This window comes from Amblyomma mixtum, chromosome 3, assembly GCF_055824585.1.
Source record: "Amblyomma mixtum isolate Tamu chromosome 3, ASM5582458v1, whole genome shotgun sequence".
Lineage (NCBI taxonomy): Eukaryota > Metazoa > Arthropoda > Arachnida > Ixodida > Ixodidae > Amblyomma > Amblyomma mixtum.
In genome coordinates, this window is record NC_143014.1 from 398,018,953 (window position 1) to 398,033,600 (window position 14,648).

Consider the following 14,648-nt stretch of genomic DNA (forward strand, 5'->3'; position numbering starts at 1 on the left):
GCAACACAACAGTGTGCTGCACATGAGTGGATATAATGCACTGGGACAACTGTGCACAGTAAGGAACGCTTGTAAGGCGTCAGGTATTTGCTTGGGGAATGTAATCGAGTTCAGTCATGTTTCATGTGTAGAAAGGAAGATAAAAGTTGTAGCAGAACTATGAAATCCAACATCCAATACTGAACTTCCCCAGGTGATCTACACACACATAAAAAGCACGAAAGGATAAGCTCAGCGGTACTGTTAAGTTTGATGCCCTTTGAGGTTTGACTTGCGCGTCTGTATGCAACCATCAGATACCATCTTGAAGTTACCAGAATGTCCAAAACAACTTTGTTGAACTGTTCTACTCTAAACTGAAATACTTTTCCTTAAAACATTTTTTTTTGCGACATGCTGTGTAGCTAATTATAAAATAAAGAAAAGAAGCTGATAAAATTTTCTCATCTCAAACGTACTGATAAGTACACAAATCTGAGTGCTTTCAAGAGAGGTGACGCACCCGGTATTCAGTGTCCAGAAGCATACATAATGCTGCAGAATCCTATAGCAAGAAAATTTCTTTTAGTTGACAGATGGCTATGTCTGGTTACAAAGTCAATACCAAGTAAGGCACATATCCTAACCTGCAATTACAGGAAGCTGCACGTGCTTCATAGGCTGTAACTCCGCCAATAACTACTACATATTTCCCACCTCTAGCACGAGTGCGGAATCAATATACAGCATGGAAACAGCAGTTTTGTTGCTTTAGCTTCTTAACTATGCTGTTTAGGCAAGGGACGAGTTGAAATATTTGCATGGGCAGTTCTCGATTGAAGTAACGTAAAAAACATCCGCACTCCTTTCTGCTGAAGCGACTGGTGGACCACTTTTGCATGTCGCATCTCGTATGACTTGCTAAGGGTCCAGACTGACACACGCACTTCGTCAAACCTTCACACAAAACACTCTTCGCTTTTGCTATAAGCTCCGGCCACAGGCAGTAAGTGTCCCGTCACCGTTCACATCGCAAAAGAAGGCAGCGCTCGCAGGCGGTCAGTTTGAGCTGACAGCGACAGGTGTTGCAGGCACACCGCCGACTAAGTTTCCAAGGAAGCCACACTGTAGAAGGGCGCCGTCTTGTAATCGAAACACACCACAGAAACAATGGCCACTGTCGCTGCTTATGAGCCAGGCATTTTTGCAACGAAGTTAGCAGTGCAATAGGCCGAAAGGTTCGACTCATCAAACGACGGCACCGCACTGCTGACCTCATTATCGTTGTCGACCAGACATCCATAGCACATATGCCCCGACGGATCGCTTAATTGGGAGCTGCTACTACTCTTGGATGAGAGCGCGCCCACCGGCAGCACACACCGGTAATCCTTCTTCTTTTGCGATTCCAGCACAGTAACAGCGGCGCGCAAGACAGCCCAGCAGCAGCACGAGAAAACAAGCGAAGCTCACGGCGGTGATCTCAGAAACCATGCAGCATGTCGGATAGGCTTTGGATTTGACGAGCTAGACCATCCCACTCACGCACGCACGCACGCACGAATGTACCGACACGCATATTAATGCGTCCATGCGTCACAAATTTCTCAAGTTTTTAATGCTAATATGTGCACAAGAACTTAATTATTTTTGTAACGAAAGTTTCATTTGGTTTTAGTTCTTTGCTATCGCACTGCCCAAAAGCATAGAGCCCGAAAGAGACGACCTGGAGGAATGCCTGGAGGCGATGCCTTTCTAAACGGGTCGAAGGAAGCCGGAACTGGCCGAAGCGCTAGCCAACGAACGCAGCGTCTGGGGAGGGACAGCATGGCGGGCCGCGGTCAGCGTTACTACGTTTGTCGTGGTCCTTTGTGGTGCCGAGGGCGTGAACGATCGCTGGCATGAGCATTTGTCACTCTTCCGATATGTGATGTGCCGACAGCAGTGAAATTCGCTGGTGCGATGTACGAAAACGTGGTAAGGTGCTGAGTAAACCTGTGTTTATAGCGTGCGTCAGCGGGCTCGACGGATAGCGCGTCGTCCTTTGCGCGCCTTCACTGGAAACGCTATGCGGACGGTGGGGCTCATTTCCTCCATGGCGGAGCAGCTGGTGGGAGACCACTACCCGGGTGACATCTCGCATCTTGGGGGTAAGTTAATTTTCTTCGAACCTGTTCATTATTTCAAAGCCTTTGCGCACAACTGGCCACGTCAACACAGCTAGTACAGAGACGCGAAGACGCAGTGCGTATCGCGGCAGCACGCAGCGCTGAAAGGTTGTTTGCTGGCGGCACACGGGCATGAATGCGCGTGTAGTGTCAGTGGTCACACGGTCTTGGTCAGTATGCCATGCAAATATGCACAGCTGATCCGATCGCGGGGTGCACGATATCGGCGCCGTACTGCCGCCGTACTGCCATTCATCTCTCGCCGAGAATGGAATATGTGCCCACCAATAGATCTTCGGCCCGGGCTTTACATTCTCGCCGCATGTTACGCTGTAATTGAAGTAACAGCGCTCGAGCAGTTTAACTACGTAGACTGCGATTCAGCTGTATGCGTTTGGATTGAGCTTCCTCCTCTTTCACTTGTATTTCACTTGTACTTTTATAAATTGTGTATTTAAGGTACGAAGCTCCATATGATCCAGCTGCGTTCGTACTTATAGCCGAGCCAGTGTAGTCGAGCCTTGAATAGCAGAACGGTGAGATAAAAACAAATTGCTCTGAAGTTTTTCGCCTCTATTTTGGCATTCGCTTTTTCATACTTTGGCTCGGAGCTGAAATGGTACAAACAACTGCAAAATGCACACAGGTGCCCTAGCTCCATTTGCCCTAAATCCCGAAGTTGCAGTGAAATTTAAGGGTAATTGAGCCTTTAATATGTACGAAGAATAAACTTGATTGTTTCATGATTATAACCAATGGCGCAAATAAATCTGACTTTGACTTAAATATGCTGAGGTACCTCTCCAATACCTTATTTGATGTTAAAGGAAAAAGTGTGGTTTTTCTGCAATTGGCACTATTAATTCATCATACCTGTGAGAATGTGAAATCATTGCTAATCATGCCAGATTTCAAATTGAGGGACGCATGCAGAATTTGAAGCAAACCAGCCTTCTACTGAAAATATCGTCCTGCTGTGGTCTGTTCTTTTGAATGGTGGCATGTATTGTAGAAACGATGCTGGATATCGATATGCAAGTGATGTCTCGTCTGAGGCTAGGTTGTGAATGACTGCCGTGGTTATGAATTTCTTGTTGCCTGGCCCACTTCGAAATGTGGTTAAACAGTTGTGTTCCATTCTGCGACCGGCTCCTTTTTGTGCCTTGCACTTTGCCTTACATGCTTGATTCTAGTCCATTTTTTGCACTGTGCTGCTGTTAAATGTGTCTTTTTACCTTGCAGCAATCTCCACATAGCTTTACCAGCAATGCCTCTTCCAAGCTCTCCAGTATGGCTGTGCCAGCCTTTCACTTGGTGCTAGGATGCCCAGCAAGCAAGCAGGCTTTTGAGGTAAGCACTGAAGACATCTTCCGACACAAGTAGCTTTTATTTTCCTAGTCCACTGCTACTTGTGTGACCCCTCGAGTAAAGATCAGGTTCTTCTTCTTCTTTGCACTACAGGTGCACCGCCAGAGACGGTTGGTAACTCGAACTGAAGCTCTTCGCACCAGGGGTGCCACGTCAGAGACGCTCGTGTGATCAGTTGACACGCAGGGATAAAAAAAAGGCAATAACTGAGGTTTATGTACAGATATTTACAGCGTACAGAAGTTTAGACACTCGAGACAAATTAAACGGCAAAAGACAAACAACAAAAAGGTGGATCTGGCTAATACTAGGGGAGGCCCCTACTCGGCGTGGCCGAAGATGCGTTGCATCTCACCTTAGCCCAGAACCCCGCTTTCAGCTCCGGGGCCCGGTTTTAAAGCCCTAAAGGCCCGGCCCACATTCCATAGCTTCCAATCATATTGTGCTCTCAACATGATTGGTTCTTCAAGAGCCTGGCCAGCCCTCCAGCTGCCGTAAAATAGAGCTCTCTCTCCACCACAAAATAAAAACAAACACAAATAGACATCCGTGCCAGCACGTGTGCGAATCAGTACTGCGGGTGGGGGGACACCCGTATACCTGCCGGCGCGTTCGCGAGCGGCCGCGTTCCAAGAAAGGAGACGCTTCGCTTTGAGCACCCCCAGCCGCGTTCCGATGACCCCGCGAACGCTACCGAACCCTTACACGCCCTTCCCAAGATTCTACAAAGGGCTCAAATGCCACTTTTAGAATTATAACAAAGGGATCGGTACGGGTCACAAAACCACCCTGTGGGTGACATACCGCAGCTACACCAGCGCTGGCACCAACAAAACCAAAACAAAATGCAAAATGCACACACAACATCAGCAAATTCCACAAATTCACACGGTGGCATGCCTGCCGTGCGCCGTAACACGCGTCCAAGTTGGTGCGTTGCACCCAGTTCACCAGCATGCACACCCGCGTCCTGCTCGACACACACACCGACACTCACAACTAGAGCGTTCAGTAGCACTGATATGGGCCACGTGAGCCTCCTTAGTCGCACCGAGCGTCCCTGTGCGCGTTCGAGCCCACACGTGCCTCATTCGACACGATTAACACCTAATGGCCACTATGCTCGTCAGGCTGGTGCCACAGCGGGGCGTGAACTGAAAAGACGGTGCCCTCCAGGATCAAACACGTCCTGGTCATCGATAGGTGAAAATCTCTGACCATGCGACGCACTTGAGAGCACTCTCTCTCCGGCGCACCAGTACGACACGCGTGGTGCGTAAAGAGCATAGCCCCTGGCCCGTCCAAATATAGCAGTACAGCCAGTCTCGCTACACTTGATACGCCGACCTCTAGCACGGAACATACTCTTCCTCGCGTCGACTTTCAGCGTGAAAACCACGCACCTGCCTCCTGCCACTCCACCTCGCCCGGGGTCATCTGCACCTTTACTGCACGAGCAAACTTTGAAACCGCCGCTCCGTGCTTGATCAGCGCCCGCTGGCCCCGTGGCATAGTCTGACTCCGAGGCTCCATGAGCTTCCTGACAGTCACTTGACCCGGGCTTGCCTTGCGGCAAGTCGCCACACCTTTCCGGGTCCTCAACTGACCTGGTCGGGCACACACCGGGTGCGTTCATCTGCGCGGCGTTCTGCCCGGTCGGCCCAACAGGCCCACCTCCGCTCTTTGCCTCGGATGAAGGGCTCTTGCCACCAGAAACGCTACGGGGCACTTCATGCTCCATACCCGACACAGTGTGCGGTTGCGGCGACGCCAGACTTCCTCCTTTCACTCGCTCGCCGATCTGACGTCTGTCCTCACCGACCGTTTCCTGCTGCACGAAATGCTCTTTTTCACAGCTTGCTTGGGACTGCGTTTTCGGAATTGTCAGAGTGACTTCCAACAATCCTGAACTCGCGTCCGCGTCCCTGGTCTCATTAGGGGTTGAGCTAACTTGTGCAGCTGGATCGTCGGAGTGCGCGTTCACCGCCTCGACTACCGCGACGCTGCGTTCCGTCACGATACTTTCTTCACGAGAGATTGCACTTTCGTGGAAAGCTGGCTCCCTCTTTTCTTCTGCCTGGCTGTTTTCTTGACCTGTGCTTGACAGGTATATTCCTTTGTCTTCTAGCACAGGCGGCCTCGCCTCTCGAGACTCGGAGTAGTTGTCCCTCGCTAGTTCACTAGCTCTCTTAGACTCCTTGAGCTCAGCGAGCTCCAGCGCTAGCTGCTGGCGCTTTGCTTCTAATTCCTCCAAGACGCACTTAACATCCTGAGGTTTCTCCTCGCACAGTGGCGCCTTTCCTCCATTTACTTTCGCAAGTTCAGCCTGAAAGTACGCTAAGCGCGCCTTCGCTAATTCCACTTGGTACCTCACATCAAGTGAGGGCAGGCTTGGATAGCTCTCCATACCGCCTTCCGTACCCCTCAGATGTCCTATCGGCTCGAACACAGGGACGTGAACAATGCGACCAAGGAAACTCACGGTTTCGATGCGTCGATCCGCATTGCCAGCTCCTTGGCGTCGGGGTCCACCGCCACTTTCCCCGGACGCTGCGATGAGCTGTCGCACGCCGCTGGTCCGCCGCCGGTGATCGTCGAGTTCCCGACGCGCTGCTTCCTTGACCGGACGCAGTCCCGCGTCGCTGGACTACTGCCGTGGTCCTTGCGTCCTTGCCGCCGTGTCTCCGCAGGTCCGTTCACGATCGCTGACCTGTCGCCTTGTCGTCACCTTTCTCCCTGCCTTGTCTTCTTCCTGCGCCGTCTTCCGATGGCCGCAGGATCCTGTCGACTGCGCCAGTAAAGATCAGGTTCTTCTTCTTCTTTGCACTACAGGTGCACCGCCAGAGATGGTTGGTAACTCGAACTGAAGCTCTTCGCACCAGGGGTGCCACGTCAGAGACGCTCGTGTGATCAGTTGACACGCAGGGATAAAAAAAAGGCAATAACTGAGGTTTATGTACAGATATTTACAGCGTATAGAAGTTTAGACACTCGAGACAAATTAAACGGCAAAAGACAAACAACAAAAAGGTGGATCTGGCTAATACTAGGGGAGGCCCCTGCTCGGCGTTGCCGAAGATGCGTTGCATCTGACCTTAGCGCAGAACCCCGCTTCCAGCTCCGGGGCCCGGTTTTAAAGCCCTAAAGGCCCGGCCCACATTCCATAGCTTCCAATCATGCTGCGGTCTCAACATGATTGGTTCTTCAAGGGCATGTCCAGCCCTCCGGCTTCAACAAGGTAAAACCACCCTCTCTACCACTAAATAAACAAAAACAAACACAAATAGACATCCGTGCCAGCACGTGTGCGAATCAGTACCGCGGGTGGGGGGACACCCGTATACCTGCCGGCGCGTTCGCGAGCGGCCGCGTTCCAAGAAAGGAGACGCTTCGCTTTGAGCACCCCAGCCGCATTCTGATGACCCCCGCGAACGCTACCGAACCCTTACACCTCGTTATGTTGATTTTGGCAAGTTAGGTTGCCTATTAAGGGCTCTCTTTTGTTTTTCACCTGCTGCTGTGGCCTACTGCATTGGTGTTCGGCTACTGAGCCCAAAGACGCGGCATTGAATTGTGGTGGCTTCGTTTCGACAAGGCGAAATGCATATTTGCTCGTGTGTTATGCAATGTCAGTGCATGTTAAAGAATCTTTGGTGGTCGAAATATATGCACAGCCCTCCTCTATGAATGGAGCTATTGTTCAACTTTGAGGCATTAAAGGGACACTGATGGCAAGCTGAAGTTGACCTGTGATGATGAAGTTCCGCATCCTAACCACAAAGACGACACTTTTTCTGAAAGTGGAGCTTTATAAGCCAGAGAAAGCAAAACATACAATTTTCATCAGCACCGGCTGATTTCGGAAGTAAATTGCGATGCGCTGACTCCGTTTTTTTTTTTGGCACAGATTCCAGAGGCTAGGCTGAACTGCCATTCACCTCAGAACGGTTATCATGGAGTCCTTTGTGTAGACTTCATGAGTTCAAATCGAGTGGCGGGAAAATTATTAAATGTAATTTTTGCGCCAATCATTGTGTTGATGGCCTTTGCACTGCTGTTAAAAACCGGGATAGCAGTATGGTATCCCATAAAACTAGGTTCAGGACTTGCAGGAAGTGGTTTATCACATTCCGCTAGCTTGTGCAAGAAACTACTTCAGGGATATGTGCAGGTGTCTTTAATGTGTTCCTGAGTGAGCACTAACTCGTTAGGGGGAAGGCAGCTTCTAATCTGGCACTACAGTGCCAATGTCGTGAGTGTAAATCATAAGATGACCCATCAGTATGTACGCCTGATTTCTGTGACACTTCAGTGGTGTATAGAAGTGGTAAACAAATCTGTAAGGTATTTGATGCATATCTCCAAGGCAACGGCTGTATGAGTAGCGAAGCCATTAGTCAATCTTCAACGGAAAGAATTTTCTCTTTTAGATGACGTGCTTGTATATCAGTGACAGTTATTTGTTGTCCTGCCTTTCGCTGGTGTGAGTCATGTGTGGCGCATCTTCATGCGAGCCTTCTTTTCCTTTACAAAAAATTCAATTGATAGTCCAACCTGTTTTCTTCTCTTTTCCTGTGTTGCATCTTTTGGCTGGTTTTAAATCTGTAACTGAGCTCAGACCGTGATAATTACAGCCGGTAAACAGGGCTACTGAATGTGAGCTTGGCATACATGCGTACTGTATGTGTGAAAGTGCAGTTTACAATATTCAGAAATGCTTGATAGCCTTACAAGAATCTAAAATTTTGTTGGAATTCCTATTTGTTCTCTGTCCAATTGTCGAGAGTTTTTCCGCTTCATCGTGTGATTAGAGCCACTTTGGTACTTAAGCTGAAATCTTTTCTTTAGCCTGCATGTTTCTCACTTTTGGGACAGAAACGTGGAGGCTAATGAAGAGAGTTCAGCTTAAAAGAGTATAGACACCTAATCTTGGTGGCATGTTTTCTTCTCTATAATGATGCGGAAGACACTACTGTGCATGAATCACCATCTGGTATTCGTGTGAGACCGCTAAATAATTTATAATCAACTTTTTCTGCCATCCTGTTTCGGTGAACAATTTGACTATGGCTATGACATCAAAGAGAGCTTATAGGTCACGTGAGGCGTGGAAAAACTGCACTTATAATCGCTGCTTCATCGTTTTAATTCGCTACAGCGCTGACGCCAGCATTCCTTAAGAGCCAGAAGTACCAATTGTATTGCAGTTTTTCATGCCTCACGTGACCAATAACCTCGCTTTGAAGTCACAGCCATCATTCAGCTGTCGAAACCGAAACAAATACAGCAGGAGAAAGAAATTTGATTATAAATTATTTAGCGGTCATAGGAGGATGCCATGTGGTAATCCGTGTATAATACTTTATGCCTTATTACAAAGAAAAAAACACGTGCCAAACGATAAGGACAGCAAAGTGAGCTATGGAAAGAAAAATGATAAGTCTAACATTAAGAGACCAAAAGGGGGCGGAGTGGGTGAGGGAACAAATGCGGGTTAATGACATGCTACTTGAAATTAAGAGGAAGAAATGGGCCGGGGCGGGGCTTGTAATGGGAAGACAACATAACCGCTGGTCCTTAAGGGTAATGGAGTGGATTCCAAAAGAATGCAAGCATAGCAGGGGGCGGCAGAAAGTTAGATGGGCGGATGAGATGAAGAAGTTCGCGGGGATATGGTGGCCACACCTAGCAAAGGACAGGGTTAATGTGGAGACATGGGTGAGTCCTTTGCCCTGCAGTGGGCCTTGTCAGGCTGATGATGATGGTATGTGTCGCACCTGCTGCTTCGTGCTATCAGCTGGCCCATGCTTGGCCGACCAGACTAGCCAAATTTGTGATGTGGGTTTTCTATTGCACCTGCATTTGTGTACACAGAGGACTTGAATGGTAGCAGGCGATGCTGTGCATGTGTTCACGCCACAGCACACATGACCCACACTGAAAGCTTCTCTGCCTTTAGTAAGACAGCTGCGTCAGTCTGGGGCATAACGTATCCCAGTGCTAGAGTATGAGTAAATTGCTCTGGAATTTTAATCTGGTATCAGGTAGCATAGCGCAAAAGAAGGCTAGCGCGGCTGCCTAATATTCTCTTGGGCAGCTGTGTTGGATTTTCAGTGCCTGTTAGTGTAATCCGTGAAAGTTCACTGTAACCCATTCGTTTCGATGTAAATTAGGAAGTCCTTAGAGCCCTGTACTTTTTAATGATAATAACAAGGTAATGCAGTAATTCAATTGTACCTGTTCTCTTTCAACACAGTAAAGTGCTGCTGGGTCGAGATCACAGTTTTACTTTGTAGGTGTGCTCAGGCTGTCATCATCATCAGCAGCAGCAGCAGCCTGACTACACCCACTGCAGGGCAAAGCCTCTCCCATGTCTCTCCAATTTTCTGTCCTTTGCCACTTGCGGCCACTGTATCCCCACAAACTTCTTAATCTCATCCACCCACCATTTTTTCCTGTCTGTGTGTCTTCTTCGCCATTCTGAAATTCATTCATACAAATGGATTGATGCACGTAGTGTCAGGTGCGTAATGTGATACCACCAGCTCACCTCAAGCTGTGCTCAGATTTGCCTCATTGCTGCAGGAGCAATAAGGCAGGCTTGAGGCTGAGTGGTGCAAAAACATGATTTTTCAAGAATGTCTTTGTGGAAATTGCAATTAATCATGTGAATTTCCTTTCATTTTAGGAGCTGCACACAAGCTGTGCGCCTTTCCATGCTGATCATGCTGGCCAGGTACGCTTATGGTTACATTACTAGGTTGTTTTCATAATGGCAGTTGTGGATTTCTGTGTGGTTTTAAAACATAAATTGTATAAGTATTTGCCCTGCCACAAAAGTATAGTGGTGCATTCAAGGCCAGTGTTACAAAGGGATGTTTTGATTACTGCAAGAACTTGAAGGCCCCTGTGTGGTCACTGTGGAAGGCCCCCTCCCTACTTAGGAATTGCTATTTGGGTTACTCAGTCATTTGGCAGAGGAATAGTGTATAGAGATAAGGGATGGAAGAATGCTTCCAACTAAAGAAAAAAATCCAGCAAGCAGTCATAGAAGCAGAAGTACAAAAATGGCAAGGCTTTCTCTAATTTACATCGAATCTTTTTCACTTAGACTTCTTATTGCATAGAACGGCTGATGCTTGGCTTACACACATATTTTCTTTAGGTATGCAGTAGGTCTCACATTCTTGTATGATATGGTCACGGTGCCAAAAAATGATGGTGGTGTTAGAAAACTCGGAATATAGAGGAATTTTATTGCTGACCTTATGGAGAACTATGGTAGCTGTGCAGTCGTTATAAATATCTTCCAATATTTTCACATAACACTCTTCTACACCCTGATTCCACAATGCCTGCATGACAGCTGTGGTTCCACCGAGTCAATTGCTGTCTGGTAGTCAATGAAGGCTATATATTGGGGTTGGTTATATTCTGCCCATTTCTCTATCACCTGATCGATTGCATGAATGTGGTCTCTTGTTGAGTATCCTTTACGAAAGCCTGCCTGATCATTTGGTTGATTGAATTCGAAGGTTGTCCTGACTCTATTAGTGATTACCTTAGTAAATACCTTGTAGACAATGGATAGTAAGCTGATTGGTCTGTAAATCTTCAAGTCCTTGACATCTTCTTTCTTATGAGTTAAAATAATGTTCAAAAGAAAACATTCGACAGAAGTCTGTCTGGTTGGGAAATTTAATGTTAGGAGAAGGTAAGTGACGCCAACCAAGTAAAATACAGGAAAAACACGACGTTTCGGGACCGGCTCGGCCCCTTCTTCACGGTGTGACTACGGGCGAGCGCAGCTTGGCTTTTTAAGCCCCTGTGTGGAGGACCTGCGGGTCAATGGCCGCAGCCCATGGACGTAGGATGAGGGGAGAGTCCCCAGGGAACGATTAACATTCTCTCGTGTTTGCTGTATGTGCCACGACTCGAGTAGAAGCCTCCTGCGTGGGTTAGCTTCCGTTTCCAATACAATGGTGCTGTCGAAGTCAATTGGGTGGTCACACCCTTCACAGTGTTCGGCCACGGCGCTGCGTTGACGATTCATGTGACGGACGTCCGCTTTGTGTTGGTTCATCCTTTCCGCGAAGTTCTTCGTTTCCCCTATGTACGACGCCGGGCAGACGGAACACGGAATTTTGTACACGACGCCCTGGGCCTTTTCTCTGGGCTGCCGGTTTTTTGGGCGGGGGAGAAGGCGACCGATAGTGCTGGTCGGTTTGTGCGTTGTCAGCACCCCTTCTTTTCCGAGAATGCGACCGAGCGTCTCGCTCACGCCTCTCACGTAGGGGATGCATCCCCTACGTGAGAGGCGTGAGCGAGACGCTCGGTCGCATTCTCGGAAAAGAAGGGGTGCTGACAACGCACAAACCGACCAGCACTATCGGTCGCCTTCTCCCCCGCCCAAAAAACCGGCAGCCCAGAGAAAAGGCCCAGGGCGTCGTGTACAAAATTCCGTGTTCCGTCTGCCCGGCGTCGTACATAGGGGAAACGAAGAACTTCGCGGAAAGGATGAACCAACACAAAGCGGACGTCCGTCACATGAATCGTCAACGCAGCGCCGTGGCCGAACACTGTGAAGGGTGTGACCACCCAATTGACTTCGACAGCACCATTGTATTGGAAACGGAAGCTAACCCACGCAGGAGGCTTCTACTCGAGTCGTGGCACATACAGCAAACACGAGAGAATGTTAATCGTTCCCTGGGGACTCTCCCCTCATCCTACGTCCATGGGCTGCGGCCATTGACCCGCAGGTCCTCCACACAGGGGCTTAAAAAGCCAAGCTGCGCTCGCCCGTAGTCACACCGTGAAGAAGGGGCCGAGCCGGTCCCGAAACGTCGTGTTTTTCCTGTATTTTACTTGGTTGGCGTCACTTACCTTCTCCTAAAATAATGTTCGCATTCTTCCAAGCTCCTGATACGCTCGTGGTCACGAGGCAAGCGTGTACAGGGTGGCTAGTTTCTCTAGCACAATCTCTCCTTCGTCCTTCAACAAATCTGCTGTTACCTGATCCTCACCAGCTGCTTTACCCCTTTGCATTGCTCCTGAGGCTTTCTTTACTTCCTCCCTCGTTACTGGCGGGATGTCCCATTGCTATGCTCTACTGCCTCTCTCCGTAACGTTCTGATTACATTCACTACTGTAGCGATTTGTGCAGAACTCTTCGGCTACTTTAACTATCTTATCCATATTGCTTATGACATTGCCCTCTTTGTCTTTTAGCGCATAAATCTGGTTTTTACCTGTGATTAGTTTTCTCTTCACTGATTTTAGGCTACCTCCATGCTTTAGAGCATGCTAGGTTTTCTCCATGTTAAACTTTCTTATGTTGGCTACCTTGCACTTATAAATAACTTCGATAGCTCTCCTAGTTCTATTCTATCTCTGAAGTTAGACGTCCTCATGCTTTGGCGTTTCTTCATCAGACCTTTCGTCTCCTGAGATACCTTGCAGGTATCCTCTCGAATGATCTGACCACCTACTTCTGCAGCACGCTCCAATGAATTTAAATATGTATTTAAAGATAACAGTTAAGGTGGGAGATTGAGCTTCGAGATTTGCACTTCATCTTGGGAGTTATGCCACTGCTACACAGAATACTTGATCGCCGTAGAGATATTTCATCATCTCGCACCAAGCTGCTGTGGCGCCACTGTCACAGTTGATAATTTTGCTGGGAAGCTGTTGTAGTGCTCACACAGTTTTGAAAAGGTGGTATTCATTGTATTTGTGCTATTGGCAACAGTGATAATATGCTTGCTGCAGTGTTTTGTGGCTAGCCTTCTTTTTTTTTTAGTGAAATAAGTTGTACATTTCATGTTGAGTATTCTTTCAGCGATTAAATTGCTTTGATTTTATTCCTTAGTGTATAGTTGCGAGTGCTCCATGTCTGAGTGCAAATTTCTACCACTGAAAAGCCTTCAAAATCTTAATAGATGTCCACACTATTCTAGGGACTCAGTGGCTATTGGAAATGCCCATTTAGCTGTATTCAAGTGCCGTTGAGTTAATAGCCATTTGAAAGCCTTCAAAATGCCTGTGTGACACGGTTATTAGATTTTGTGCAGGTTTGATGCTGAGCAGTCTGCGTGCTTGAGTCGGGTTTTCCAGTGTCTGTATTTCAAACCTGAAACTTTTCGAAATCATCATTGGTTCATTAATGGAAGAAGTACTTGTGCCCTTTTCTGGAATTTCCAGAAAACAGATTAACTGAATTTTTTTGCATATACTCCTACCTTTTTGCAGGTGCTGCATAGTGAGAACCTGTATCAAGACGCCAACCTGCTGGACTTGGAGAAACTGAAGAAATTGTTTAGCCACTGTGTGGCACCCATCATGAGGGATGTGGCATTAATAAAGCCAGTTAAGGTGACCTTATCTATGTCCTTTTGCAAGCATGCTACACACATGAGAGCCATCCCACGAAGCACCGTTTCTGCAAAGCTTGTTATCTCACAACATGCATGCTGAATGAGGCAGTGACAGACAGATGAGGAGGCCTTAATGCAGTACATTAGCGTACCGTGTTGAGCAGTGATGTAGGAGCCTTGCAGCCATGCAAGGTATTATCGGTATCATGATGGTAACTCCATTAGACACTGTCTAGTGCTCTGTGAGCCAGACTCGGCTCTTGAACATTCTGGGACTCACCCTTGGCTCTCGGACATTCTGGAAGCCTCACCCGGCTTGCGCATATTACGCGAGGATGTCTCCTGCTGTACGAGCCTTACGCGGCTTGCGCACTTATGTGAGAGATGTCTCGCGTTTGCGAGCTTGCTCGGCTTGCGCAAATTATGTGAAATATGTCTCGCGTTCTGCGACCTCGTTCAATCGTCGCATTTTGCGTGGCAATAAACACGCAAAGATAGGCACGCAGAATTCACGCTCAATATTTTCAATAGGGCGTCCACTCGCTTGACCTGCTCGAAGCCAACTGAGGTGTTTGCATTGCGAAGCTGAAGGTTCCCCCTCCTTCTCCCAAAAGCGGTAAGCGCATGCAGGCGCCACACTGCGACTTGTCTCATTACTTTAAGGACAGACCCTGTATGCTCAACCTCTATCCGGTGCATTTATCGTACTTCCAATTGCATTAACCTGTGTAAAGTGCATTTTCTGTGCATGTCA

The 14,648-nt window shown here is 48.1% G+C and overlaps 1 protein-coding gene across 1 annotated transcript; it reads left to right on the forward strand.

Annotated features, from left to right (window-relative positions):
• The first annotated feature begins 328 nt into the window (after positions 1-328).
• LOC149357297 (uncharacterized) lies at positions 329-14,419 on the forward strand. Its single transcript, XM_089584494.1, has 4 exons — positions 329-2,129; positions 3,390-3,497; positions 10,204-10,251; positions 13,770-14,419. Exons 2-4 carry the CDS (start codon positions 3,438-3,440, stop codon positions 13,992-13,994), a joined length of 333 nt encoding a protein of 110 aa, XP_089440620.1. The 5' UTR covers positions 329-2,129; positions 3,390-3,437; the 3' UTR covers positions 13,995-14,419.
• The last annotated feature ends 229 nt before the right edge of the window (positions 14,420-14,648 follow it).

Coding starts and splice junctions, on each gene's coding strand:
- LOC149357297 (XM_089584494.1), top strand. CDS start 3,438: ATGGCTGTGCCAGCCTTTCACTTGGTGCTAGGATGCCCAGCAAGCAAG. Junction 3,498..10,203: donor CAAGCAAGCAGGCTTTTGAG/GTAAGCACTGAA, acceptor CTTTCATTTTAG/GAGCTGCACACAAGCTGTGC. Junction 10,252..13,769: donor ATGCTGATCATGCTGGCCAG/GTACGCTTATGG, acceptor ACCTTTTTGCAG/GTGCTGCATAGTGAGAACCT.